This window comes from Suillus subalutaceus (assembly GCF_016647625.1).
Source record: "Suillus subalutaceus strain FC151 chromosome Unknown DFJ58scaffold_64, whole genome shotgun sequence".
NCBI classification, from domain to species: domain Eukaryota; kingdom Fungi; phylum Basidiomycota; class Agaricomycetes; order Boletales; family Suillaceae; genus Suillus; species Suillus subalutaceus.
In genome coordinates, this window is record NW_024540313.1 from 184,604 (window position 1) to 211,573 (window position 26,970).

The 26,970-nt window shown below is 43.7% G+C and overlaps 9 protein-coding genes across 9 annotated transcripts; 5 read left to right on the forward strand and 4 right to left on the reverse strand.

Annotated features, from left to right (window-relative positions):
* Positions 1–4,499: 4,499 nt before the first annotated feature.
* Positions 4,500–5,018, reverse strand: DFJ58DRAFT_842106 (uncharacterized protein; the record flags this gene model as incomplete). Its single annotated transcript, XM_041392784.1, has 2 exons — positions 4,500–4,613; positions 4,830–5,018. The coding sequence occupies 2 exons, from the start codon at positions 5,016–5,018 to the stop codon at positions 4,500–4,502; spliced, it is 303 nt and encodes a 100-aa protein (XP_041243146.1).
* A 1,340-nt stretch (positions 5,019–6,358) lies between these two features.
* On the reverse strand, positions 6,359–8,036 carry DFJ58DRAFT_716681 (uncharacterized protein; the record flags this gene model as incomplete). The annotated part of the gene is made up of 8 exons (XM_041384250.1): positions 6,359–6,479; positions 6,530–6,673; positions 6,761–6,904; positions 6,957–7,099; positions 7,199–7,369; positions 7,402–7,488; positions 7,620–7,835; positions 7,884–8,036. 8 exons carry the CDS (start codon positions 8,034–8,036, stop codon positions 6,359–6,361), a joined length of 1,179 nt encoding a protein of 392 aa, XP_041243147.1.
* A 2,915-nt stretch (positions 8,037–10,951) lies between these two features.
* Positions 10,952–12,216, forward strand: DFJ58DRAFT_728845 (uncharacterized protein; the record flags this gene model as incomplete). Its single annotated transcript, XM_041385647.1, has 5 exons — positions 10,952–11,238; positions 11,359–11,582; positions 11,640–11,666; positions 11,700–12,069; positions 12,135–12,216. 5 exons carry the CDS (start codon positions 10,952–10,954, stop codon positions 12,214–12,216), a joined length of 990 nt encoding a protein of 329 aa, XP_041243148.1.
* Positions 12,217–13,548: 1,332 nt separating this feature from the next.
* DFJ58DRAFT_627450 (uncharacterized protein) lies at positions 13,549–13,716 on the forward strand (the record flags this gene model as incomplete). Its single annotated transcript, XM_041381137.1, has 1 exon — positions 13,549–13,716. A coding segment is annotated over one exon (168 nt), but the record flags the coding sequence as incomplete, so codon positions are not given.
* Positions 13,717–13,970: 254 nt separating this feature from the next.
* DFJ58DRAFT_661535 (uncharacterized protein) lies at positions 13,971–14,602 on the forward strand (the record flags this gene model as incomplete). The annotated part of the gene is made up of 2 exons (XM_041382223.1): positions 13,971–14,324; positions 14,408–14,602. The coding sequence occupies 2 exons, from the start codon at positions 13,971–13,973 to the stop codon at positions 14,600–14,602; spliced, it is 549 nt and encodes a 182-aa protein (XP_041243150.1).
* A 2,015-nt stretch (positions 14,603–16,617) lies between these two features.
* On the reverse strand, positions 16,618–17,877 carry DFJ58DRAFT_886259 (uncharacterized protein; the record flags this gene model as incomplete). Its single annotated transcript, XM_041394649.1, has 5 exons — positions 16,618–16,659; positions 16,745–17,187; positions 17,239–17,295; positions 17,346–17,701; positions 17,765–17,877. The coding sequence occupies 5 exons, from the start codon at positions 17,875–17,877 to the stop codon at positions 16,618–16,620; spliced, it is 1,011 nt and encodes a 336-aa protein (XP_041243151.1).
* Positions 17,878–19,101: 1,224 nt separating this feature from the next.
* Positions 19,102–20,735, forward strand: DFJ58DRAFT_728848 (uncharacterized protein; the record flags this gene model as incomplete). Its single annotated transcript, XM_041385648.1, has 7 exons — positions 19,102–19,215; positions 19,267–19,633; positions 19,764–19,939; positions 20,000–20,051; positions 20,103–20,128; positions 20,184–20,296; positions 20,432–20,735. 7 exons carry the CDS (start codon positions 19,102–19,104, stop codon positions 20,733–20,735), a joined length of 1,152 nt encoding a protein of 383 aa, XP_041243152.1.
* A 1,793-nt stretch (positions 20,736–22,528) lies between these two features.
* DFJ58DRAFT_842112 (uncharacterized protein) lies at positions 22,529–23,600 on the forward strand (the record flags this gene model as incomplete). Its single annotated transcript, XM_041392785.1, has 3 exons — positions 22,529–22,907; positions 22,970–23,205; positions 23,271–23,600. 3 exons carry the CDS (start codon positions 22,529–22,531, stop codon positions 23,598–23,600), a joined length of 945 nt encoding a protein of 314 aa, XP_041243153.1.
* A 524-nt stretch (positions 23,601–24,124) lies between these two features.
* Positions 24,125–26,808, reverse strand: DFJ58DRAFT_842113 (uncharacterized protein; the record flags this gene model as incomplete). Its single annotated transcript, XM_041392786.1, has 11 exons — positions 24,125–24,203; positions 24,283–24,419; positions 24,471–24,617; positions 24,668–24,847; positions 24,870–25,049; positions 25,101–25,445; positions 25,492–25,782; positions 25,874–26,006; positions 26,058–26,165; positions 26,410–26,737; positions 26,775–26,808. The coding sequence occupies 11 exons, from the start codon at positions 26,806–26,808 to the stop codon at positions 24,125–24,127; spliced, it is 1,962 nt and encodes a 653-aa protein (XP_041243154.1).
* Between the last annotated feature and the right edge of the window lie 162 nt (positions 26,809–26,970).

Genomic DNA, 26,970 nt, shown 5'->3' on the forward strand with positions numbered 1-26,970 from the left:
TTTGGCATCAGAAGTTCAATGCTTTCGATGTTTTTGATGTCGGGTCTCAATGCTTTTGGGTATTGACATGTAGATAGCCCTCGATCTCAGGGGTGTGGCAAAATTTAGATTGTCTGAAACAGATATAATTTGAGTGAGATATATGTAAAATCCCATATACTGACTACCAAGTGCTGAGTACCAAGTGCCAAGTGCCAAGTGCCAAGTGCCTTCCGAGTGCCGAGTGTCCCGATGCTTTCGGGCATTACCACCCAGATAGCCCTTGCTCTCAGGGGTCCATCAGAATTTTGATTATCTCAAACAGATGTGATTTGAGTGAGATATGAGCAAAATACTATATATCAGGTGAATTTCAGCATTGAAAGTTCAATGCTTTCAATGATTTTGATGTTGGGCCTCAATGCTTTCAGGCATTGATATGCAGATAGCCTTTACTCTCAGGGGTCCTTCAGAATTTGGATCATATTTTCGCATCAGGAGTTTGATGCTTTCAATGATTTCAATGTGAGGCCTAGATGACTGTGTTCATTGACATGTGGATAGCCCTTAATGTCAGGAGTGTCACAGAATTCATATGGCCTCACATGGACATATGAGGTAATGTAGGACATTCTCAACACATCAGGAGACACACAAAAACACATCATAAGGCACTACATCATGTCTTCAATAGTCATACCTATGTGTAGTATGATAGTGTGATCTTTAATATACTGTTCAGGCTGACACTCATCAAGTATCACAGGTCTATTGTACAGACTTAGAATAAAATACAATAGTCTTAACTTGATAGTCTAATATGATTGTTGATTACTACATAATACATAAGCTGTGAGGGTTAGGATTATTATGGAAGATATGACAGTCATGGTTATTAAGAAAGCTTATATTATGCCTAGCAAGTTAAGACTATTGAGTTAAGACAATCATACCCTTAGTCTAGTAAGCACTGTCAAAGCTTGTGACCTTCTGGTAACCGTGTGGCAAAATCATATTTTGCTGATGTATATATCTTGTGATTGTAACTTTCTTGCACCAGTGCACAGTGATTGCCTTGAATGTCGAGTTTTTTTGTATTTAGAGATACATACCACTGACAGATACTGTTTCAGGGACTGGAACAGTACATTGGAAGCCAATCTATCATATTATACATAGGTGTGATCATAGCAAACCTGATGCAGTCCCTGATGATGTGTTTTTATGTTTCTCCTGATGTTTTAGAATTTTTCCCACACAAGGCTGACAACAAAAACATTGAACCTGCGAAGCTCAGACACACCCAATAAATTGTATTTTGCTCATATCTCCCTCAAATCATGTCTGTTTGAGGCAAAATATGATCCCCAACATCCCTTCAATAGTATATGCAATATATAAGGATACTAGGACAACAGGATTTATTCCTGTTGTGCTATGTGCTTACCCTTGGTGCAAGGCCTGACATCAAAATCACCCGATATATAATATTTTGCTCATATCTCACTCAAGTCTTATCCATGTGAGACGATCTGAATTGTGACAGGCCCCTGAGATCAAGTTCTATCTGCTTGTGAATGCCTGAATGCATTGAGGCTAGACATTGCAAACATGGAAAGCATTGACCTTACAATGCTGAAATACACACAGTATATGGGATTTTGCTCATATCTCACTCAACTCTTATCCATTTGGGATGGGCTAAATTCTGCCAGACCCGTGAGATCTAGGGCTATCTGCATGTCAATGCCTGAAGGCATTGAGGCTTGATATCAATAACATCAAAAGCATCAAACTTCTGATGGTGAAATTCACTTGGTATATAGTATTTTGCTCATATCTCACTCAAATCACATCCGTTTTAGATGATCTAAATTCTGACGGGCCCCTGAGAGCGAGGGCTATCTGGGTGTTAATACCCGAAAGCATCGGGTCACTCGGCACTCAGCACTCGGCACTCAGCACTCGGCACTCGGCACTTGGTTCTCGGCACTTGGCACTTGGTTCTCAGCACTCGGTAGTCAGTGTGTGGTATTTTGCATATATCTCACTCAAATTATATCTGTTTCAGACAATCTAAATTTTGCCACACCCCTGAGATCGAGGGCTATCTACATGTTAATGCCCAAATCACATGAGTCCCAAGTGTTGAGTGGTGAGAACCGAGTTCCGAGTTCCGAGTGCCCCGATGCTTTCGGGCATTAACACCCAGATAGCCCTCACTCTCAAGGGCCCATCAGAATTTAGATCATCTCAAACGGATGTGATTTGAGTGAGATATGAGCAAAATACTATATACCGGGTGAATTTTGGCATCAGAAGTTTGATGCCTTTTGGGCATTGACATGCAGATAGCCCTGGCTCTCAGGGGTGTGGCAGAATTTAGATTGTCTCACATGGATATAATTTGAGTGAGATATATGCAAAATACTATATACTGACTACTGAGTGCTGAGTACCAAGTGCTGAGTGTCGAGTTCTGAGTTCCAGATGCTGAGTGCCCTGATGGTTAATGCTCAAAAGCATTGGGGCACTTGGCACTCAGCACTTGGAACTTGGAACTTGGAACTCAGAACTTGATACTCAGCACTTGGTACTCAGCACTCAGTAGTCAGTATACGGTATTTTGCTCATATCTCACTCAACTCTTATCCATTCGGGATGGTCTGAATTCTGCCAGACCCCTGAGATCTAGGGCTATCTGCATGTCAATGCCTGAAAGCATCGAGGCTTGATATCAATAACATCAAAAGCATCAAACATCTGATGGTGAAATTCACTTGGTATATAGCATTTTGCTCATATCTCACTCAAATCACATCCGTTTGAGATGATCTAAATTCTGACGGGCCCCTGAGAGCGAGGGCTATCTGGGTGTTAATGCCCGAAAGCATCGGGGCACTCGGAACTCGGAACTCGGTTCTCACCACTCAACACTTGGGACTCATGTGATTTGGGCATTAACATGTAGATAGCCCTCGATCTCAGGGGTGTGGCAAAATTTAGATTGTCTGAAACAGATATAATTTAAGTGAGATATATGTAAAATCCCATATACTGACTACCAAGTGCTGAGTACCAAGTGCCGAGTGCCAAGTGCCAACGGAACTCAGAACTCGGAACTCAGAACTCGGAACTTGGAACTCGACACTTAGTGCTCAGCACTTGGTAGTCAGTATATTGTATTGTGCACCTTTCCCGAGTACATGCCCTTAATTTCAGAATGAAGTCCAGATGAAATCCAATGAAGTCCGAAGGACTTCCGGAGGCTGGCTACTCTGGTTGAGTGCTGGAGGACTTCTGGATGAGCACAGGAACCTTCCGGAGGAGTATAGGAACTTCTAGAGAAGTATAGGACACTCTGGAGGAGTTTCACCTGCTGCATAGGGTCCGAAGATAAGACTTCTGAAGGTAAGCTTCCTAGATGGAAGCACATGGAGGAGAGACTGCAAGGGACAGAGTCCAAAGCAGGATCAGATAGGAGGAGTGGTCCAGAGGACAGGACGTCTGAAGGTTGCGCCATCTGAATGTTCAGATGTCCAAAGGTTACGATGTCTGAAGGTCATGATGTCCAAAGGTTACAATGTCCAAAGGTTTTGATATCCGAAGAGTAAGATGTCCGGAGATCCAAAGGTCCGGAGGTCAGCAGGAGTGGACAGGATTATAGGACAGGAGAATAAAGGCTACCATGGACAAGGTCTGGAGTAGAAGCAAACAGAGGTAGGCTACACTTAGGTGGAGTTGGAGATAACAGGAAGTAGACATAAGTCTTGGAAAGACAGGAAGTGCCAGAAAGGCAAAGGTCCAGCTTAAGGAATCAATCCTTAAGCTTGGATAGAGATGGAAGGACAAATCCGAAGGTTTGGAAGTCCAGCCTAAGGAATCCTTCAGGTTGGACTCGGATCTCGGTACACTTCACTTGATTTTCGATATCCGGGACTCCATAGTCGGAACTTGAGTCTTGAATCTCGGGTGTCGGGTGTCGGGTCTCAATGGTTGGGACTCAATATTTGGGACTCGTTGGTCGGGACTTGATACTCGATTGTTGGGATTCAATGGTTGGGCATTGGGTTTCAGGACTCAAATCTCGGGCTTTGGGACTTGGGTTTCAAGACTCGGTAGTCGGGACTCAATGGTCGATTGTCGGGATGTGATAGTCAGGGCTCGGATATCGGTACACTTCACTTGATTTTCGGTAGTTGGAACTTGGCATTTGGCATTTGGTAGGCTTGGATGATGTTGGCTTTCAAAGATCTATTATCATATATTGCTCAATGAAATACCAGACGATCGGAAGTGTGCTGGACATCACATATTCGTTTGTTGAGACCCGGGTCTCGGAACTCGGTACACTTCGCTCGAGTTTCCACTTCACCCCTTTGCAAGGCTCCATGCCATACTACATCATTAGATGACTTTGAATTATTACCTCCATGATATACAACTAGCTGAGCTCCATCATGTCTACAATTATCATTCTCCTGGGCCCACCCGTTTATATTATATACCCCTACGTCGGCCTACCCGTCTATGCAATATATGTCTACCATTGGCCCACCCGTATATAATAAATCTTTCACCGCTCCCTCGGCCCACTCGTCTACAAAATAATACCAATACGTCGGCCCACCCGTCTACAAAATAATATTAATTCATTGGCCCACCCGTCTAATATGATATATATCTGGGCCCACCTGTCTATGTGATAACAAGCACCCTTGATATACCCGGCTATTTGATACATATCTACCTTGGTACACCTATCTACATAATATCCAACTACCTCGGCCGATCCGTCTATTGAAAATTCATGTCCATCGGCCCACCCATCTACTTTACATATTCCCCACCTGGGCCAACCCGTCTCCATCGGGAATAATAACACTCCCAGCCCATCCATCACAGTCGAGGATATATCTACCTTCGGCCCATGGTCCGCTGGCCCGTATCATACGGGATATTATGCACGTCCGTTCACTCGTATAATATGGAGATATGTTACCGCAATATGTGTCCTGCCCATGTCCGCCTATCTCCATTGGTGCGTTTTAAGCTTATTTTACCGTTACTGAATGAACTGCAGGCATTATTACATGTATTCCCATGGCTGCAGCACTTGCAAGCCTTATTACATATTGACCCGAATACCCTGCGTTTCGCTACTACTCTTGCCTGTGCGATTCCAGACATTCATGTAGTTAGATAAATAGGACTCAAGTTTTGTACTGTCTCTTACTTCCCTTCTCTGGACATACCTGCTACCATTGTAGGAGTCACCTTAGTTAGTCTTTGATTGTGCAATTGATCCCCTTGCTCCATATCATTGGATGTGCCTTGACCGCTCTAAGTGCACGCTATCTAAGGTTTCTATACCTAGTCATACCTTGTCATACCTATTTATACCTAGACTCTCCTTACCTTGGCCTAGCCTTACCTGCTGCTCCCATCGGCATTGGACTCCTCTACTCATATCAGGTATCTTGCATTGGTGTTCATCATCGGTATCTTGCATTGGTGTTCCTCATTGGTGTCTTGCATCAGGTGTACTGTTGGTATCCTGTGTCGCATCGGACATCCTTGGACTCGGACCTTCGGTCAGTCAGAACATCTCAGGTCTTAGATCTTAACTCCTTCCCTTCTCTTCCCTCACACTATTAGAAGGAAGTGCTTCAATAGCAGTCCCTTGGGTTGACATACTGCACTCACACCCATTAGGATTTAGTAGGTTTGTTGCTATAGCTAGCTGACTACTATTTCTTTCACCACACCGGCATGCAATGAAACATCCACACCAGCTTGTAAGTCTGCAGCCTCCATCTCGGCCAGCTGGCAGTGTACAGCAGCTTGAGTCATAGCTGTCAAATGTCAGTTTTGGACAAACAAGTAGAGAAAACAACTTATGAATGATCCTGCTCTCGAATGGGTTGGGCTGCATACTATCCTCCTCCCATGCCTCAATTTCTGACTTCCACACAGAGAGCGATGATGCTGGAATCGATCACTGAAGTTTGTTGAGCTCTTCTTGAGGCTTCTTTGACTTTGCAAAGCATGCTTTGACCTGCAAATATGTGAGATTGCAAATGAAACAGTCCAGTAAGAAACCTACTGAGCATGGTGACTTTTTCCAATTCCAGTCCGAAAAATGATCATCTAAAGTATCATGGCGCGTTCCTGGCCCCATTTCTTTGGTACTCAATGCCACATGATTGATGTTTGCCCACCCTCTCTCAGGTGCTTGTCCATCTGTATATCCAACGTTCTTCCAAAAGTGGAACGAGAATGCTGTTTGACATGATTGAACGTAAGTGTTAAGATGAAACTTGGGTACAAAAAAATGAATGATCTTGTCATTGCAGTTTAGGCGCAGTCGGGATGGCATTTATGCCATGCGAGGCCATAGTTTCTTATGCCACTGGCAGGTGATGTCATATGATAGATTGAATACCACTACGGCAAACCCGACCATCACTGAAAAGACCAGATAGTCCATATTGAGATATCTAGTGCTAGAGTTAGCTCTATGAGGCTCAAGAAATATTGAAAAACATACCTTTCACCTTTTTGCAAATTGCCAACTCCATTAGGAAGCTTCATATCATGCCTCACACAGTCCACAGTCCCAACGCCCGTGGCTGCAAGCCCCCTTGATGATTTTGTGTCAGCCATGTTCATGGCATTATGACTGACACACATGCTTTTCTGTGATAGGAACAGAACAGATTAAGCCTGAGTGTGCGCAATGGTGAAATATTGCTATATCTCCTGTGGCTCACAACCACACTCGCTTAGATATTGTTTGTAAGCGGTCTCTTTGACAAAGTAGCATGAGCTGGCATTGAGACTCAGATCAACATTATCACTCAAGACAGGTTTCCACTTAAGCTGAAAATTTGCATCAATGGCAAGGAAAAGAGCATACTTCCATCTAATGAATATTATTAGCAAAGGCCCAGCAATAAATGTGCCTCCAAACATACCTGATATCATGTGATGCATCCTCCCAGCCCTCAGGTAAATTCTTTCCGGGGTGAGGGCATGCTGGACAGAGTACGGCACATTCACCAGTGGAAGTTGCATCCATGCCACTGGGATCATGGTCTCTTCCTGCTCGCTTGAGCATCTTGAGGTGGCGCCATTGACAAACCATTCACATAAAAGCTGAATAACAATCCTGAAATAGCAGTGAGCAGAAAATTGGCCAATATTAATGCAGATGTACCCTAATTGGTGTGGTGCTGGTGTTATCTGTCCGTCTAGTGATACTGTGGTAAAATTTGTATGCTGATACCTTTGATTCAAATGTGAGGAGGTGGAAGAACTCCATGAGTGTGAATGTGGTGGCAGTTTTAGGATTCAATGTAGTAGCTGGAAACCAATGAGCCTGAATAAGCTGTTTGTAATGGATTTGGGCCGTTTCACAACCGCAAAGTCAAGGCCAATTTCATGGATACTGTGGACGTCTATGACAACAAAATCATCACTAGTGGCAGGTTCAGGATTATAGCATGTCTCTCCCAGGTTAGCTGGATACACAAGCCAAGCAGCTTCAGAGAGACTCGCACAAAGAATGTGCTGCACCACTCCTAAGGGCAAGTGAGTTTCCAAGTCCAGCAGCTCAGACTAATGCTTGATGAATGTACCTCAACTCTATGGAGTGGATTATGCACATGCCATTGAAGAACACATGCACGGCACACCATTTCCACTACAAAGCAATCCTGGCAGTGGTAAAGTAATGGTTCTTTGCTCTTGCAACTACATGTTTCTTGAGGGATTTCGTCACCATGGCCCTCTAGATGTATCATCTCGTCTAGGTATGAGGAGTGTTCTGGTATCCACTGAAGTAAGGGAACATTCTGTCCAACATTAGCTCGAAAACTAAGGCACACTTCTGGTATACACACTGGTTTTTTTCTTTTTTTCACTAACTCTGGAATTGAGTCTGCATTTTCAGAGGAAGGGTCATCAGGCTCACTTGGTAGTGTCTCTTCCCATACATCAAATGATAGTTTGGAGTGTTCAGGACTTGCTTGCACCATGTCAGGTTGGGATGCCATAAAAGTTGTTCATAAAGACAGAGAGCTGTTATCACTAATGGCAAAAGACTGATGGCGAAGATACTCCAAGTTGTCATTCAAGTGTTCTATGTATTGACATAGTCGAGGTTTTTTGGATGGTTGTCCATGTTTCATTCTGCTGCCAGTGTCAACAGACATGTAACTATACATGACACATGTATTGATTTGTCAGCACATGTGCGGCATGCGGCAATGAAATCAAGCTATGTACATTCAAGCAAACATAAACTAGATGTGAAGGCTCAAACTCTAAGACCCTTTTGATACATCAACTCCCCCAAAGAATGAGCAATGCAGAGCTGTGAAATTCCCTCCACATTGAAGAAGTACTCAATATCTTCCAAATATGCATGTGTGGTGCTGAGATAATGATATACCATGTTAGCAGCCCACTGCTAAGGAACCACAAAATTCATGGATCTCATCCTGAACAGGGATGGTGTGATTGAGTAAGTCCTGGACCTTGGCTGCCATATTTGTGATAATGGTTTTATCCCCCCTTCAAAAACAAAAAAAACAACAACCATTGTCCGCACAGTCATCAGTATATGTGATGCTCTCAACAAACTGAAACGAGAGAGCCTCGGTAAACATGCAAGGTTTGTCAATCAAAGACAACATGTCGTCTTTGATCCACTTCATAGAAGCAGACATTCCAGCAGATCTGATCTGAGGGTCCTTAATTTATGTTCATTTCATTTGCTATTTATAAAATGACATACAGTATGTCATCATTGTTCTACTCGACATCACTGGAATCGCTGATGGCTCTGGCTCATCTTCATCTTCCTCTGAGTCATGGCCATGTAAGGTTCTTGCAATGGCTTTCTTGAGCTCTGGTGGCCTCATGTCTTTTTTCAACACGAAGTTCTCTCCACTGGGTTTAAGATCCTGTCTCTGTTTCTTCAATGTGACTTGACTCAGGGACCGGTGTAGAGACTCGATCCTGAGTAGCCCTCACAATGGCATATATTGCACTGTAGGCCGAGTCTACAATACTATGCATGCAACGCGACACTAGCGCGATAAACGCGATGTTCGCACGACGGCGCGCGACTTAGGCGACACTTCCGCGACATAGGCGACACTTGCGCAACTTGCGCGCGCTTTAGGCGAATTTTCCCGCGCCTAAGCGCCATAGGGCGCCTGACTTCCCACTGTGTTTTCCCATGTCCAACCAAGTTCCCAGGTATGCATTTCTCCATTTATCATTTATTTCAACATCGTACCATGTTTATTTTCACTTGGTACACATTTTTCATTACACATTTTTACTTTACAGAACACACATTACCACGGACCACCATCATCATAGACAGTCACCATCTCCGAGTTTTTATTATGTTTTGAATAAATCATCGCAAGCCCTAGTAGCAGTTAGCTCTAGTGGCCATATCCGCATCAGTTGTCTTATCAGCATCTCAGTACACGTCTTAACATCTCACTATCGCTCGCATACCGCTTTCACCCAGTTCCGCTTTTCGACGCGTGACTTTCCCACGCTTCGCGCGCCTATAGCGCCTTTGTTCCCGCGCTTTCGCCTTATCACGCACTTTGCGCATTCCCCCTAGAGTTGACCAGTGGATATTTGCTTTCTCCGCTTCCCCTAAGGGACGAACATATTGCACTCATATTTTCCTCCCTTCAACAATTATATCAGCTGCACCCTCAGCTGAGTTGAAGATCCTTCACCGGACACAATTAATCAAAGTAGTTAAACTTACTTTGCATAATGGCATTGGTTTTTTTTCACAACTTGCTTGTTGTTTTGCTTCGAGTGTCTTATGAATAGGAGGATGAGGCATAATTTTGAGAGGCTGTGGTGGTGGTTGGTATAAAAGGTTGAAAAGAAGCAGTGGCTTCTTGAGCATGCCATAGAGTCAGATATTCAATAGTAGTTGGACCGAAACTAATAACATTATGTACCTAGCTAGCTATCAATATAAATACAGATCTGTAATATCACAATGCAGTTAAGCCCTCGAAAGAGGGCAATGTTAGCTTGTACATATATTCAGATTGTGCACATGGACAATACATACAAGCTAGAAAACTTGGTTGGTAGTCAGACTGAAATCGTATAATTACAACCATTGTCTCGACAGCGCAAAGTTACCGCTGACCTGCTGATTTCTACTACTGTACAAAAGGCATCCCTCACCAATCTCAAAGCCTCTTCAGATGCTACTGTGATATCTTAATGACAATGAAATCAATGATATATAGGTCCCTGTGCTGTACTACATACATAGATAGGAATTTAACTACCTGAATATGCTTCAATGGTCTGTGCACTATGCAAACCCCAAACGACTACTACTTCCTGGCCAAATAAACTTCAGTTAGCATTCATTCCTTTTTCATTTCACTTGCCCATCGACACACCTAAGATAAAAACTGTGCGTGTTATTAAATTATTTCCATAATGGTTATGTTACTTACAACAAATTATAGATGGCACCACCAAAGTAGGCTACTGTTGAGGAAGAAAGTTTCTTTCAGGCGCACTCAGCTGGATACCAAGCATGTCAAGCAAAGTGCAGATATATCAGATTCTGGGAGCCTGCATTCGAAGAATGGTTTGTGAAATTCCCAGAATGGCTTTGCATCTATAAGGATGTCCCTCTTGATGTTGATTTGACAGCTGAGCAAAAGACTGTGGTTGGCAAGGCTGTTGAGAATCATCGACAAGTGTGTAACTGTGATTCTTAGGTCAAATACATGTCCTTACTAGAAACACATCATTAGCAAATTATGAATAAATTCAAGAATGACATGGGCTATGACATCTAAAGTCAACTGTCGCAACAAAAACCACAATAATAGAATGATGACCGCAGACGTCACCACAGAAAGCACATCCCTAACGACAACCCATAACCAGTAGAAAGAGCATGGTTGCACAGATATTGAGCAACACAAAACCTGTTCATGGCCCACAGGCAACAGAGGCATTCTCAAAGCTGTTCTTTGACGACATGATCAAACTGACTCTTGATCTTGCTTTTGAGACAGCAAAGGCCGAAGCAGAGGCAAAGGCTGCAGCTGAGAAAACAGATGTTAAGATCCCATCTAAGATAACGGTTATGAGAAAACAAGCCAACTTGCTGTATCATGCAGCATACAATGATGTCAAACAACAGGTAGTGGAGTTCATTGAAGAAGCCAGGCAAAAGAAGAAGTGAGAGTTAGAGGAGGTGAAGGGCGCAGGGATAGTTGATCATCAAATGTCAGTTGAAACTACATATCAGCATGAATACCAGTGCTCACCTATAACTTGCGCCTATAGATACATTGACAGGCTCCTTGGCGCCCTCACAGAGTTTTTCAATGAGCTTCAGAGACTCACCAGTTATGTTTTCACAGTGCTTATGGGTGGCCCAACACCAGTTATGGGAGATGAGATTGATATCCAGAGTTTTCATGTTGGTATAACTGAAGTTGGGAATCAGTTCAACCAAGTGTATCCTGAGTTTAACTCAGGGATCATGCAGCCATGGAAAGAGTTTGTCAAGTGCATGTTTTGTAAGTCTGATCTGTATGAACAAAAATTGAGATGTTGTCTGACTCATGCTTTGATAGCGGTTGCAGCAGCAAAAGAAGAAGGAAGTATCTGGGGTGCAAGTTGACAACTGACACTAGAGCCTGAGTTATCTAAAGACATCAACAGCATTGATGGTGCCTTTGAAAATATCCCACATGATACTTCAATGCTGGTGTCATCCTCTAATACATCCACATTATTCCCTCATGTACCCAAACCAACTTCTCTGTTTCCATTACCAACAGTGCCCCCATTATGCCTACAGTCAATTTCTACTTCTCTGGTGGGCTCAAGTTCCAATGCCGTTGTGACAATAATACCAGCGCTAGGCGCATATGAGTGTCATAGGCATATTTTGCCTTTCCTAGGGGAAAGGAGCTGCACACCAGTCCCCAGCGCTAAAATTCCCAAGCTATCCACTTTGCCACTTTTCTCCCATAGCGCGCTGCCTGGTGTAGAGACTCCATTGTGAGTAGCCTCACAAAGGCCGTATTTCCACTTCGTCTCCACTAACGCGCGCTATATACGACAAGGCGACTTAAACGCACTAAACGTGCAACGCTTCCGCCTAATCCGCGCATCCGCGCATCTGGCGCCTATAGCGCGCCTCTATAGTGCCTTTCGCGTTACTACGGCGCCTTTGCGCGCGCTTTCGCGCTTTACCTTCGCGTTCGCTTTTCCAAGTCGCCTGTCCTCCGCACGTCCTGTCCTGTCCCTCTATGATCCGCTGGTGCGTCTCCCTTTATCTTTTCAACTGACTTTAGCTATATACCTCGTCTGTTACACATATTTCCTTATTCTACAACACAACAACTCTTTTTCGCTTCGCTTCCGCTTCGGCTCAGCGCCTGGGAACATTTACCTTAGACATGGGGACTCTGATAGATTTTTCACTTACTTACTTACTCACTACATCCCATCATCCTGCATCAGTGTATACTGTGAATCAATTTCTATTCATTTGCAACACAACCACTGCGCGACTCTCTATTCTTTTGCAACAAGCTCTCTTGAGAAAATCTGGAGAGACCTTCACGCTACTTCCGCCTCTTCACTAACGCCTATAGCGCGCTTGTTCCGCCTCGCGGTTCCGCCTACGTCGCGCTTTCGCCTTTCGTCGCGTTAACGCGCGTTTCGCGTTTACAAGGCGTCTCGCACCCGCGCTTTGCGCAGATTCCCTTGCTGACTCGTTCAGCGCATCCCCTTGCATTTACTCGAGGAAAAGACTCAGTAAAGATCCTCTTGGGCCGACTTCTACTCGCGTTCGAGGACTACTGCAGGTGACTTATCTTATATTTTTCAGTATAGACCCACTCACGATTCCTCATCTTCACCGGTCTGACACCTAGGTATCTTGTCCTCCCATGTCCTGCCTATGTCCACCTACCTCTGCTGGTGCGTTATTAGTCCTTACTTGTCACTACTGATCAGTTGCAGGTCTTATTACATGTATCCTCATGTTCCACAGTGCTACATGTCTTATTACCTGTAGGAACATTGTGCTCTCGCCTGTGTCACTACTATTCTCACCTACACATTCCTGAACTCTTATGCAGTATGATAAAATGACCCGTCACACATACAGTACTTTACTTCCCTTCCCCAGACCTTTGCTGGTGTGTTGGAGTCACCTTAGTCGCTATATCTCAGTCTTTGTGCAATTAATTCCACTCTTGCCAATCTCTCTGATCGCATGTCACTTCCCTTGCTTTAAGTGCGCATTGCTAAGGACTTCCTCTTAAGTTTGACTTTCGCAATGTTAGGATCGCTATTGGTAGTTTGTGCTAGGCTCACTCGAAGTTCACATGACAGAGACTATTGGCAGTGGCCGATACACACACCTTGCATTTGTGGCTCTTTTGCGGGTATGTCTCATATACTATTTACTGCTTTCAACAGGTAACTAATTCCTACTAGCAATACATCAACAAAACGGTCGAGAGTGACAAGAACTGGAATTTTCCGAAGTTGCATATGGGCTCACACATTTTTGACGATGTCGAGGCAAAAGGAGCAACACAAAACTACAATACCAAGCTGAACGAGAAGATGCATGGCTCATTAAAGGACTCGTATTTGCTGTGCATGAACTTTTGTGATGTAGCAGAACAGGTGCATTTCAATTTTAAGAAAATGATCTATTTTAATACTGCAACTTGATTCAACTTTGACAGATCCTCCATATTAATATGTGGCAGGTGGCTGCAGATCATATATGCTGCCACTTATTCAAATTTGACAATCATCAACACCAATTGGGAGAAGAAGACTTCCTCACCACTGTCATTGAGCGCCCTATCTCAATGAGCAACTCCTTTCATGTGAAACTTGGATCAAAGCAACATTCACTGACCTTTGATGCGATTCAGATGGCTCATCAAGCAGACCAAGCCTTCAGTAATTTCCATGTCAAGCTCGATGATTTTCTCAATGTTCTTTTACCCTCATTGAGCATACTGTTCCTGAAGGCAAACATATTCATCTCCAAGGAACTGACGAGGTATGTTTATCTCAGTTTGTTTTTTGCTGTGCTGACATACTATACACAGATTACAGAGCACTGCTTTATTCGCATCAACTATGAATCGATGGTTGATTGGTGTCAACATACAGACTATCTTTGTTCCAACCCCTGTTTCTTTGGTTCACCACACTTTGACTGTGTCTTCATTCGGCTGACAGAGAATAAAGTCATTCTTGCCGGCTGGTCTTCTGTTTTGAATGTCTGGTTGGGAATAACACATTTCCCCTGGCCCTTGTTCACCCTTTTGACGTTCCTACTGGTGTGCACACTCGAAAGGAAAAGGATCTCAACCTTGTCAGAGTTCATGCAAGACCACAAGCACAGGCACAGTTTTTTCCTGTAAGATCATTCATAGGTGGGGCCCTTCTGGTACTGGATGGACCTTCTGATTATTTTGGAGTTGATACTGCAGATACTGACATGTTTCTTTGCATAAAGATGATGAATCTGGAGGCAGGGCACATCGTGCACATTTGATCATTTGTCTGAATGAGAACCTTTTTGCTTCATTGGCCGCCATCATGGACACCTTTAGTTCTTGACTTTAACTTAATCTGACTAATCCTTTTACTCCTGCCAGATATTTCATTACCAGATTGTAAGGTATGTGCTATTGACTTTCATCAATATGTCACAGAACACTGATTATACTAGTAGTGCAGCTCCCTGGACCCCTACCTCAATTACTATGGCACCCTGTGCAAACCAGCCTCCACAATCAGGTTCAGCTTCAAGGGCTGTACCACAGCATATCCACCCTAGAAACAAAGATATTAAATGAGGACCCTGATGATCTTGTGGATGAAGATCATGTCATTCTCCAAGGATTCAGACGAGGACACAAAGTTGGCAACAAAGACCTCCAGCAGCAAAAATGGACAAAGCTGATCTCAGACCATAAATGGCAAGTCATTCTCCAGTTTTCATCATATCATTGATTGAATGGGTATTACAGACTTGCTGAGATGATGCATGATCTGATGGAGATCTCCCTCACACCAAGTGTTCCAGCTTCCCTCCGGGTAATCCCAACCAAGTACAATATCATCATTCATATCTGGACCCACACATTCCACAAACTCCTGGAGGCCTTAGGTGTGCCTCATTTTTCTCGCCCTCGCTCTTGAACACATCCAAGGTTTTATATATTAGGCCTACACCTTCTACACCGGCCTTCTAGAGGAGCTGTCTTTGCATTTGTTCCGATGTGAAACACACAACCTGACTAGGCACTTGTTAAGGTACTCAGCCAGTATATGTCTCATGCTCTGCCTATGCTGCTATACTTGCAAACAATAAAGCAAGAACGTTCGACCCGAGGGAAAAGCTACTAAGGACAACTTAAGATAGAAAGACCTGAAAATAGTGCTAATGCGCGGGAAAGCACATCACAAGATACTGTGCTAGTGCGTGGGAAAGTATGTCGCAGCTATAGAGCGCTATGGCATGAGAAAGGCGGAAGTGCGTGTCGGTAGATGGTCGCTATCAGATCGCTAATAGGTCGGTAGCGGAGCGGTAATGCGTCACTATAGGATAGGGAGTCTAAAGAGTGTAGTGGATAGTGAGTGAGGTCAAGGGTATTGATTGCAAGGGTAAGGGAAAGTCAAGGTAAAGAGTGCGGGAATAGGGAAACCAATAGGGGCTATAGAGCGCAGCTAAAGGTGACTACTTCTAAGTAAAACCTAAGGAGAAGGAATTACAGTCAAAGGGAAATAATGTTGAAGTAATCACCATAGGCTTCTTATACTAGTAAACTATACTATCTTAGACTCAGAAGGGATAGGATATACATGTAATAAGACTGTAGCACTTGTTACAACTCGAGGCAAGGTAAATTACATACCAATGTGGTAGGATAGACAATGGATGGATTCCGATATTTCGGGTGGATCCTAGAGCATGAGAACAGCACACTGGATAAGCGCTAAGCGTGGGAACAAGCACTAGATAGAGTGGACATGCACTAATGCTCCTATAGACACATTGCTGGTAGTTCTGATAGTGCTATAAGCGTGGGAATAGTGTCGGATAAGTTGTGGGAGCATGAACAGTGCTGCAGGAATGTGCGCGCATAGTGCAGGAAAGTGCAGGAAAGTGCAGGAAAGTGCAGAATAGCGTTGGACAAGGGTTATGGCTGAGACAAGTGAAGACTGCTGATAGGGGACTAGTGAATAATATGAGGGATAACTTTGGTCCACCTATTGAAGGCTTATGCAGGTATACATGCCTAGCACCAATATGATTGTCACATCGGTTTCGAAGGAGGGCATGATAGCCTGGAGGTGACCGTTGATGATACAACAAATGAAATCAGCACTGTGAAGTAATAATCAGCATGTAATGTCTAAATCATAGGCTGGAATATTACATTTTGAGCTCCTAGTTGACAGGATATCATCAGGATCTAGTGCAAGAGTAGGATAGCCTGCCATGATGCTCAGAATGAAGTAGGCGAGACATTGTTTGAGCGGGCTCACCTGAAGTGGAAGATCTTAGACTGTAGATTCCGCAGCCAGCACAAGATTGCCAAGAGCCTCATGGAGCCAGCCATTAGATCAGAACAAATGCAGTGCCAGCTCTTCAAGAAGGTCAGTCTGAATCACCAATGAGACAACTCACCTTGAGATCCTTGACTTCCTCAGAATCATTTTCATCATCTTCACTCTGTTCTGACGATTCATTAGCGTCTTCATCATCGACATTGACATCTATACAGTCATCAGTCCGACGACGACCACATCGTCTCTGCTCCTCTTCCTCATGCTCATGATGATCTTCCTCAAGCCATCGCATCACTTTCACTTCCAATACACCCTTGACCCTCCACTCACATGTGCCCTCTACCCAGGTGAACCCATCAACAACTGTTGACAAGGAAACCACACAGCCATGGGAGTGGCCATCCTCTTCGTCATATTCATCTTCGATAATCCCATCGGTGAGTTGGCCACCTTCTTCCACATCCAGGATCTCCACCTCCATCCATCTCTCCTCTCTGTTCTTCCAGTATCCACACTCAAAGACTTTTTGACTGATCCACTCCATCCCATGAAGGCACCAGTCTTTGGAGAGAGGTGGGGCACAACCACTCGTCAGCATTGATCACCCCTCACGGCCAGCAGTTGGGATGACTAATCCCTGTGCAGTAAAGATGTTGTGGGGGTGAAAAACTGTGCAAGATCATGCCAAGGTATGGTATGGCTGAGATCTAAGGTTGAACAAGCAAAAGGTGAGGCCTTCTGCATTGGATTGTGGAGAATGAATGAGAGCATCAAAAATGCAAATTCCAATGCCAGTTTGAATGACACTGGCAACTCTGCAGGCGGGTTTGCGTCCGATAGAGCTGGAGATGCTTGTGAGGCGCCTTCATCATCCACGTCCATCTGTTTATCTTTTCTGTCTTTGTCGCAGAATGCGGGCACAACTTGACACTTCTTGGCAACTTTTACAGCTGGACCACCTGTGCCTGCCATCATAATCCACTTGTGTTCCTTGGCTCCCTCGATTTCAATGTGCTCAATGAAGCGAGCAAGGGTTGGCAAAAAGTTGTCAAGTTGGATGTTAGTGAATAGCATGCTGTGTAGAAGGACGAAGAATTCAGGTGCGCAGTTGATGATCAGATGGGGAGAGTTGACTCACAAGAGGTTGAGGAGTTTGTGGAATGCATGCATCCAGAGATGAATGATGATATTGTACTTGGTTTGGATTACCTGGAGGGAAGCTAGAATGCTCAGTGCAACAGAGATCTCCATCAGATTATGTATTATATCAGCAAGTCTGCACACATTCAATCAATGATATCATGATGAAAATCGGAGAGCAACTTGCCGTTAATGGTCTGAGATCAGCTTCGTCCATTTCACGCAAGATTGCCAAGAGCCTTGAGCCAGCCTGATCGGTGTGACAATCATATTGGTGCTAGGCATGTATACCTGCATAAGCCTTCAATAGGTGGACCAAAGTTATCCCTCATATTATTCACTAGTCCCCTATCAGCAGTCTTCACTTGTCTCAGCCATAACCCTTGTCCAACGCTATTCTGCACTTTCCTGCACTTTCCTGCACTTTCCTGCACTATGCGCGCACATTCCTGCAGCACTGTTCATGCTCCCACAACTTATCCGACACTATTCCCACGCTTATAGCACTATCAGAACTACCAGCAATGTGTCTATAGGAGCATTAGTGCATGTCCACTCTATCTAGTGCTTGTTCCCACGCTTAGCGCTTATCCAGTGTGCTGTTCTCATGCTCTAGGATCCACCCGAAACATCGGAATCCATCCATTGTTCATCCTACCTCATTGGTATGTAATTTGCCTTGCCTTGAGTTTGTAAAAAGTGCTACAGTCTTATTACATGTATATCCTATCCTTCCGAGTCTGAGATGGCATAGTTTACTAGTATAAGAAGCCTATGGTGACTACTTCGACATTACTTCCCTTCAACTGTATTTCCTTCTCCTTAGGTTTTACTTAGAAGTAGTCACCCTTTAGTTGCGCTCTATGGCCCCTATTTGACTTTCCTTGCTCTTGCAATCAATACCTTTGATCTCACTTGCTATCCATTACTCTCCTTTGACTCAGTGTCCGCTTTCTTGACTTCCACTCTTTCCCACGCGTTAGTGCTCTATCTTGTGATGTGCTATTCCCGCGCTTTAGCGCTCTTTTGGGTCTTTCAATCTTGAGTTTTCCTTAGTAGCTTTTCCCTTGAGTTGGATGTTCTTGCTTTATTGTTTGCAAGTATAGCAGCATAGGCAGAGCTTAGACATATACTGGCTGCAGTACTTTAACAGGTGCCTAGTCAGGTTGTGTTTTCACACTGATAGTCAGAGCATAGGCATGTTTTTCTTGACGCTGCTGATACAATGCTACAACTTCGGTTGCATCAAGCACAAGGCACAATAATTTACCTTATATATGGTGCTGTCATGCTGACCATTTTCTCATCTCCTTGTATCTATTTAGCACCTGGACCATGTCTCATTTCTCTCAAAATGCATCTGACTCAGATGATGAATGGGACGTGGAGCCTATCATTGAATCTGTTGCAATTCCGGGACCAAATGCCTCAAAGGGAGACTTCATGGATGTAAGTTTAGATGTCACTCAATTTACCTATCGAACTCTCCTCTTACTCTAGGCACTCCAGGTGCTGCAAATCCAGGTTCAGAAGCTCATTGAGGAAAATTGCACTCTTTGTGAGGAGAACAAGGTTCTCGTTGCCGAGAAGCCCAAATGCAAACATTGCACAGAAGCTTCCGACGAACTCCTGGCCCACGAGCAAACAATAACACTTTATGCCTGTAAATACGGCATGACTGTTGAAATGTTCCCTAACACCAACCTTTTCAGCAAACAACATCCTGAGAATCCAACTCCATTCAACAGCCAAGACCAGTACTTGACGGCAATGACCCAGGAATCAGCATTTTTAGATGAACTATTTCAGCACTTTCCTGATCGCTTACATGGCATCATGGAAAGTTCATACTTCAGTGATCTCATACGTATTACATGTTTCAATACTAATTGTTGAACTAACAATCATCCTCCAGGTAATGAAGTCCGTTTACGAGGCTCACTCATCGGAAATGAACAAACTATGTAGCGTTGCGGGCAATATATTCAACCTTCCAGGAGTATACTTCAGCAATACCCAGTACCGCAGAGCCGACATCACAGAAATACAGAAAATGCTTGGAGTGTCAGCGACGAATCCGAAGTACAAGACATTTCCGCTGGTCCTGTTCCTTGGAATGCAAGAGGACCCTACCTTGAAGACTGTGTTCGGAAACTGGAAACTTTTGGCTAAGGTATGTGTTTTTTTTCGGTCAATGAGTGTGTTATTGTGACATTGATGTATCTCTGAATAGATTCTGAAGGCTGCACTTCGCGGTGTTACTTTGCTTCACCAAAAGACCACTGGTGGACCAAAGACCAATGCCCAGTAGTGGAACCTTGAACACGTTACGCCAGGATCTATTGTGTGGGCTGCCATCATTGTAAGTTATTATCTATGCTATGTCGAATGTTCTTCCTCAGTCGATACTATTGCAGGCAATCTTTTTGCTATCACTCGATACTGAATTTCAGAAGTCAGGCACAGGAAAGTCCTCCAGCATTAATTACAAGGACCTGTTCTTTCACTACAAGAAACTCTTGCTCACCAAGTGGGATAGCCGCCACATCCAGACCATTGTGCAAAACATCAACTGAGAAATTTTTGGCTCTGTGAAATCTTCTGCTTTTGCAGCCACTCAAGAAGATCACTCCAGCGAAGTCATTCACATAATCAATATTGATAGCAATGAGTCAGACATATCTGAACCTATTCCATCTTCTGCAGTCCAGGGTACCACTGCCTTTCAGTCCAACACTGTCGAGGTGGCACAGCCTCCTGCTGCTCTCAGCACTGTTTCATCTCTTAGTACCACCTCCACTCTCAGTGCTACTTTCCGAGCTACTGTTCATGCTGATGCAGCAGTTCCAGCAGCTACTAATACAGTTGTAGTACAGGATGCAGATGTGGAACGGCCACCAGCTCAAGGGAGAGGGAAGAGGAAGGGCCAGGGCAAAGAAGCCTGCAGCTACAGGTGTTCGACGCAGTAATCGTGCTGCTTAGGATACTATTAGTAGATATACTAATCTTATTTCATTTCATTTGTAATGTTAATTCTAGCTTTGATTCACCTTTCGTGCACACCAAGTCTTATTAGTGATACTTGATATTGCCTTATAGGTAGCCAAAAACAATGGTTCAAATAGAATTAAGTTACCCTATATAAAAAGACCCTTTAGCCTAACAGTTTTGTCGTGGTAAGTCCTAAGTATCATGTGACCTTAAGCTTAAACTAATAACTACTACACAGTCGAGCGTTCGAAACCTGCCAAGTACAGACTATATAATAGACAAGGTAAGCATCAATACAAACTGGATAAGATATAGTAAACTAACAAACATAACATAACAGGACCTGATAAGCATAAGCTAAAAGATAAGATAGCAATGTAGCAAAGGTGATAGAAAAAGGGGCTTGTAAGATAAGGTCAGTATTCCAAGAAGTGGTGACATGGGGGCATCATTACAACTGATTGCTGTATAAACAGTCCATTACAATGACTAATATTGATTTGAACCCATTTCAATTACCATTACAATTGGCATTGCAACCATCATTGCAATGCCCATTACAAGACGCACTCTATTATTAAAATCTATTTCAAGCAGCAGTTTGTATTTAAAATTTTCAATGCTTTGTAATGCATTGAAAGCTAGATTAGAAATTTCTAACACACTGCATAGCCCAAAATCTAGTCCGCTTTTCCCAAAGGCTGATTATGCTGAAGCTTTCACTTGCATCTACCATGATAGCCCCCAAAGCTCTTCCCCACCCAGTAGCCTTTGTCCCTATCGCCCCAAGGTACTCATAATGTCATCCAAAATATCAGCAAAGACTCAAATGAGATTCTGGCAGCATCTGTCTCTTTCTCTTGGCACCATGACTTTTCACATACTAATTGAGCCAGTTCACCTATGAAAAGGTGGGAGCCTGGGCAACACCATTCAAGGTGGATTTCATAGTCCAGCTACCACCCTTATTTCCGCAAAACTCCCCCCACTCCACAGGCAGAGCGCAAGATAGCAAGTGTGATGGGAAGACTCATTAGATGACTGTAAGGTGGTGCTGCAAACATGTTTGTTTCAACTTTCGACTATTTGGTGTATTGATGTGTTTGTTTGTTGTCTGTACAGCTTGAACTATGATTACCTTGAATGTAGCACTTCATGAACTTTGTTTTTTGCCTTAAGAAGATTACTATTATGGACACAGTACTGAACTGATTATCAATTGATTGTCATTTCTGCTCTTGACCACAATGCCCTCAAGCTGGACTGTGCCCTCTAGATGAAGAGTTTTGCGGGTGAGTGCCTTGGCCTCTGTTGGTACTCTGGCTCATGGCAACATGACAGGATGTGCCTATCATTTGACAAGCAGGACTGAATATCACAGGACACTCATCAGCAGATAAACTCAGCTGTGTGTCAGAGACACCAGAGTCAATGAACACACCTGAATTGCCTCCTCACATCAATCCTCTCCCTGTTTTCTTGCACAATGGCTACAGCTCAATACCACCTAGTTATCAGCCTGAGGGTGGTATGCCTTTACCAAGACCATCACTTTTCACTGGGGAAGCCTCTTGCACTGCAGGACCTGATCGAGTCCATCAATCATTTGCACCTTCAGGTGACACTGCATCTTGGTATCATATGGTGTATACATATATGCCTCTTTGTGGTGCAAAAAAATCACGCCAAGAGTATACTGATGGTGTTGTATATGTATGTCTTATGTTTACATCTTTCAAGTTGCACTTAATCATACATTTAGAGAGATGAAATGACAGGGATCCAAAAATCATCTACTCAGTGGTACCAGCTCCCTCCTATTAGACCCCTGAGGGAGTCACTTGCAGCAGATTCAGAGAACACACTGAATGCTGCTACTAGTAGCACCCCCCAGTCCATTACTAGTACCCTTCAATCCTCTGCATCAACTGTTGCTGTGGCCCATACAGGTCGCTGGCAAGGCGAAGGGTGCTTGGGTACCACCATAGTGCCTGTGATTGACAAAGTGTGCATGAAAATTGTCGTAAAGGATGTGAAGGAGTCCATTATCACTGAAACACTGAATACATGCAGGCTCCATGACTCCTCCAGTCACTTAAGTGTAGTAACTACTGCACTTAGTGATGCATGCTCATCCATCATCGTTCAAGGTGAGTATCTCAGTTGCTATTTATATGAGATCAATAGTAAATGCTGATACAATGACGACTAGATCACTTAATTAAACTATGGGTCGGCAAAAACATATCTGCGCTCTACAAGAACATCATCACGCTGATGTCAACGATACTAAACCGCTTCAAGGAGTGCACACAAGACCTTGTTGAGAATCTTTACGAGCTTCAATTGACGATCTGGACTTACCCATTAGTCCAGGTCAATCATAACAAGTCAACCGTTGATTTCCTTACTGGAAACAATAGCATTAACTACATTTTTGGTGGTCTAGTAAGAGTACATATCTTTTGCGAGTGCTACCATTCAGAGTATAATACTAATAAGACAGTTAACAGCTTGAGGATGGTCGAGAGGTCCATTACCCATCCGAGCACAAAGCGGTTATTCAGATCACAAGCCGTGCATGCTTTTGTGATGGTTACAATAAGTTCATTCACTTGGACATGAGCCTCAACAATATCATGGCAATGTCTGCAACAGCTGCATGTTGCAGTTTGCTGGAGTTTGCAACTGGTATATTCAAACAAATCAATTTCACTTACGCCAGTTTTCACACTATGTATATGAAACTCATGAAATTCATCCACGAGAACATTAGGAGCTGTCCAACGATGTTAGCTAGGTGGAACACATTATTTCAACTTCTTCACACGGGAGCTCGTTGATTGTTAGATTATCTTGATGCGGCTACATACATCAGGAAAAGTGCACATGACTTAATCTTTTCTTAAACTGACTTAAACAAGGTTGAGAGCGATTCAAGAATCAATCAAGTTTGAATGTGCTAAGATGGACTCTCTTAAGATAATTAGATCCAAATTCTTGATTTTTGACTTAACTGTTTCTTAAATGCACTTGAAAATTCTCCAAAATGAAACACATAGATTGCAATGACTCAAAGCAATGGTTAAGGGGTGATTAAGAAGGTCATGAAAACAGGATTAAGGGTGATGAAAGGGTGATAAAAGGGTGATATAAGCGACAAAAACATTAAGATTGCGGTATGATGGAGAAAAAAATGTGGGATGACGCAGCAAAAACAGGCAGGAACAAAAAACAACAGGACAGAAAACAAGCAAGGAACTGCAGCGAGTGACAGTGGTAACACATAGACGGTCGAATAAAAAATGGCACTGATTGGGCTCATTTTGAAGGGATGAAGATATGTTGTATAGCCTTGTCAAAAAGGCTATATAGAATGAGCTGAACAGTGGTGCTTCTGAGGGAAATGATGTGCCAGGAGACCAATCTCAAAGACCGTGTTGTTCCTGTATAAAAAATTGTCAGTGGCACATACAGAATTGGTAATAAACTCACCGTCACTGAAAGGCAAAGATATCAGCATACTCTTCGTCAATGTCCTCATCTTGGGCTTCCTCAGCATCCATCTTCGACCGTCCACCGTGGGTGATGGTGGCCTTCATGTATTGCTGTGCTTGTTCAATGATAACTTTCATGTTGCTGGTGGGAATGCGATTGATGGCCTGCAAAAACATTGAAGTGTCATAACCCCACAATGGCTCTGAAAAAGTCACATTTTCGCTAATCACAGCGGTCCACTGCTCGCCATTGGTAGCTGGAGCCTTGCCCTTCTGTGGGATTTTCTTCTTGCCCTTGGTGATGGTGGACTTGACCTCAAAGCTCATCTGTTTGGTTGACAGAAGATGAAGAGCATGCTTAACCTGGGGTAAAAATAAGTGTGATGATTAAAATCAGTCCTGAAAATAATTACTGCCGCTCCAGAGAGCACAAGGGCTGTTTGACACAATTGTTCCTCACTCTGAAGTGACAGTACAGAGACACGGCCTTGAGTGTAGTTGAGGTGTGCTGCGAGGGTTTGCAGGACGAATAGGGACTGCCACATTCCTGTCCATAGCTCAATGTTGGAAGATATGTTAGAATATGTTCGCCACTGGATGACAGATGATACTAACCTTTTTGTCATCTGATTCAACATTTGCAAAAAGCCACCTATTGTCCTGGAGCCAGAAAGCAGCGAAATAAGCATGGCTATCCTCATTGTCATAAAGTGGGTCAGCTGCCATGAAAGATGTGATCATCATGACAGCTGCAGAACCAAATCCACCATGCCATTCACTTAAGCGCTGCTTCGTCTACATAAAATAATATTAATTAGTACCAGGAAGATAGTTTGTGAGACCTACAACTTGATAGACCACACTTCCTGGAACAATGGTTTGGCTCATCAACGACGGCTTCCCATTATAAACGACTGCCCAAGCTTCCTCAAGGATCAAAATGAGGACATCATCCTCAATGAGCCATGGATCAATGTTATCTCCCCCAGTAGTGTGAGCAACAGTAGGAATGAAAATGCTGCGCCACATATTGCTATTGAGGCAACTGGCTAGGAGGTCACTGTTCTTGTATTTTGCCTTCACAACTTCTCCAGTGGTGCCCTTTCCAGGCCTCTGTACAGTTTCTGTTTTGATGCACTTGGTGGGTGGAGCTGTGTCATCAGAATTGTTATCGGCAACGTCCACATTTGTCTAATGAGTCAATTAGTACCAGATAATGCGACATTTTTTCACATACTGTCATCGTTGTCCGCTTGCTTGCTTGAGCCAAGTTGGAGCTTTCTTCAATGACTAAGTGCTCATTACCATTGTCGCCTTTGCCTTTGCCTTCACCTTTACCTTTGCCTTCACCTTTACCTTTGCCTTCACCTTCACCTTCATCCTCCAAGAACATGAGGCCTTCATCAGAATTGCTGAAGTCCATGGTAATGTCCATGCACTCCATTTTGACAGGCGTATCACGGAAGTTGTATTGGGAAGGTGGGGGCCGTGGTGGTGTAAGCAAACTGCTCCTAACCTCAATGATGTCCTACAAAACCATTAAAAATTGATCAGAGACTAAGTAAAATACTAACCAGTGCCACAATATTTCACAAATCGCTAGGCTTCTTCATGCCTACAAGTGTATATGCTGCCATGCGCTCAGGATGATCCTCCTCATCAGGAAAGCATCCCTCTGAGAAGTTGTCACCAAAAACTGAGTTTGTTGTAGTTCCTGGTGGTGGAGTGGCACTGCTTGCAGCTGTTGTCACCCTAGTGAGTCACGAGAATGCTGTGCTGGTGGACTGGTTAAGAGATGATAACCCAAGGCTCTTGGGTATCTTCCCCGAGTGAGCATTTATTTTGATGTTGACTTTGTGAACTCTCTGGGCCCATGTCGTGACTGCGCCTGCGTATGCTTGCTTCAAATCACTGGTGAAATTGTTGAGTAGGTTCCAATAGAAGAGTGTGGGTTCGGTTAGTAACAATATGGTGGTTGATGAGGATTGAAACACTTACACTGCAGTTCATCCTTTTCTGATTAAGTCATGTGATGCATGCAGACTTGACTTGCCATCAGCATCTATGGCAACTCAGAAGCAAGGATCACCCATGCTGCATTGACAGCATCATGGTGTAATGTTTTCTGCACACATTTCCTCTTGCCCTGCATCACCCGAGGTCCTCCTCCTCCTCACCAACTTGAAGCTTTTCCACTGCAGCAATACCCTGACTTTGCAAAACTCCTCCACCATCCAGCACTAGTGCTTGACTCAATTGATCAGCAGCTGATGTGTGTCCAGCTTTAGAGGGAGTACTTGCTGTGTCTGCCTTCCTGCCATGTGGAATGGGATGAGGACGTGGTTTCTTTGGAGCCAAGGTGTTAGTCTGCTGAAGAGAGAGCTTTTCCTGTGCAATGGCGACTTGTTCAATGCCCTTCTGGGTTTTCTCTTCCTTCTCTTGCTGAGCTTGCTGGATGCAAGCTTTGTCAGCTTTGACCTGAGCTGGTGTGCATCATTTCTGCTTGGTGTCTAAGACAACCTGTGCAGGTCTTTTTGCAGTATTTGATGGACATGTCAAAACCATATTGATCAAGAAGAGCACAAGAAAATCAGTAGGTGCTGGAGTGCAGGTTTTTGGGGCAAGACTGGGTGAATGAAATTTGTTGTAGAGTGTTGTTTAATACTTTGTGGGTGGCGAACTATTATGTACTCTAGTACCGCAAACTTCGGGACGT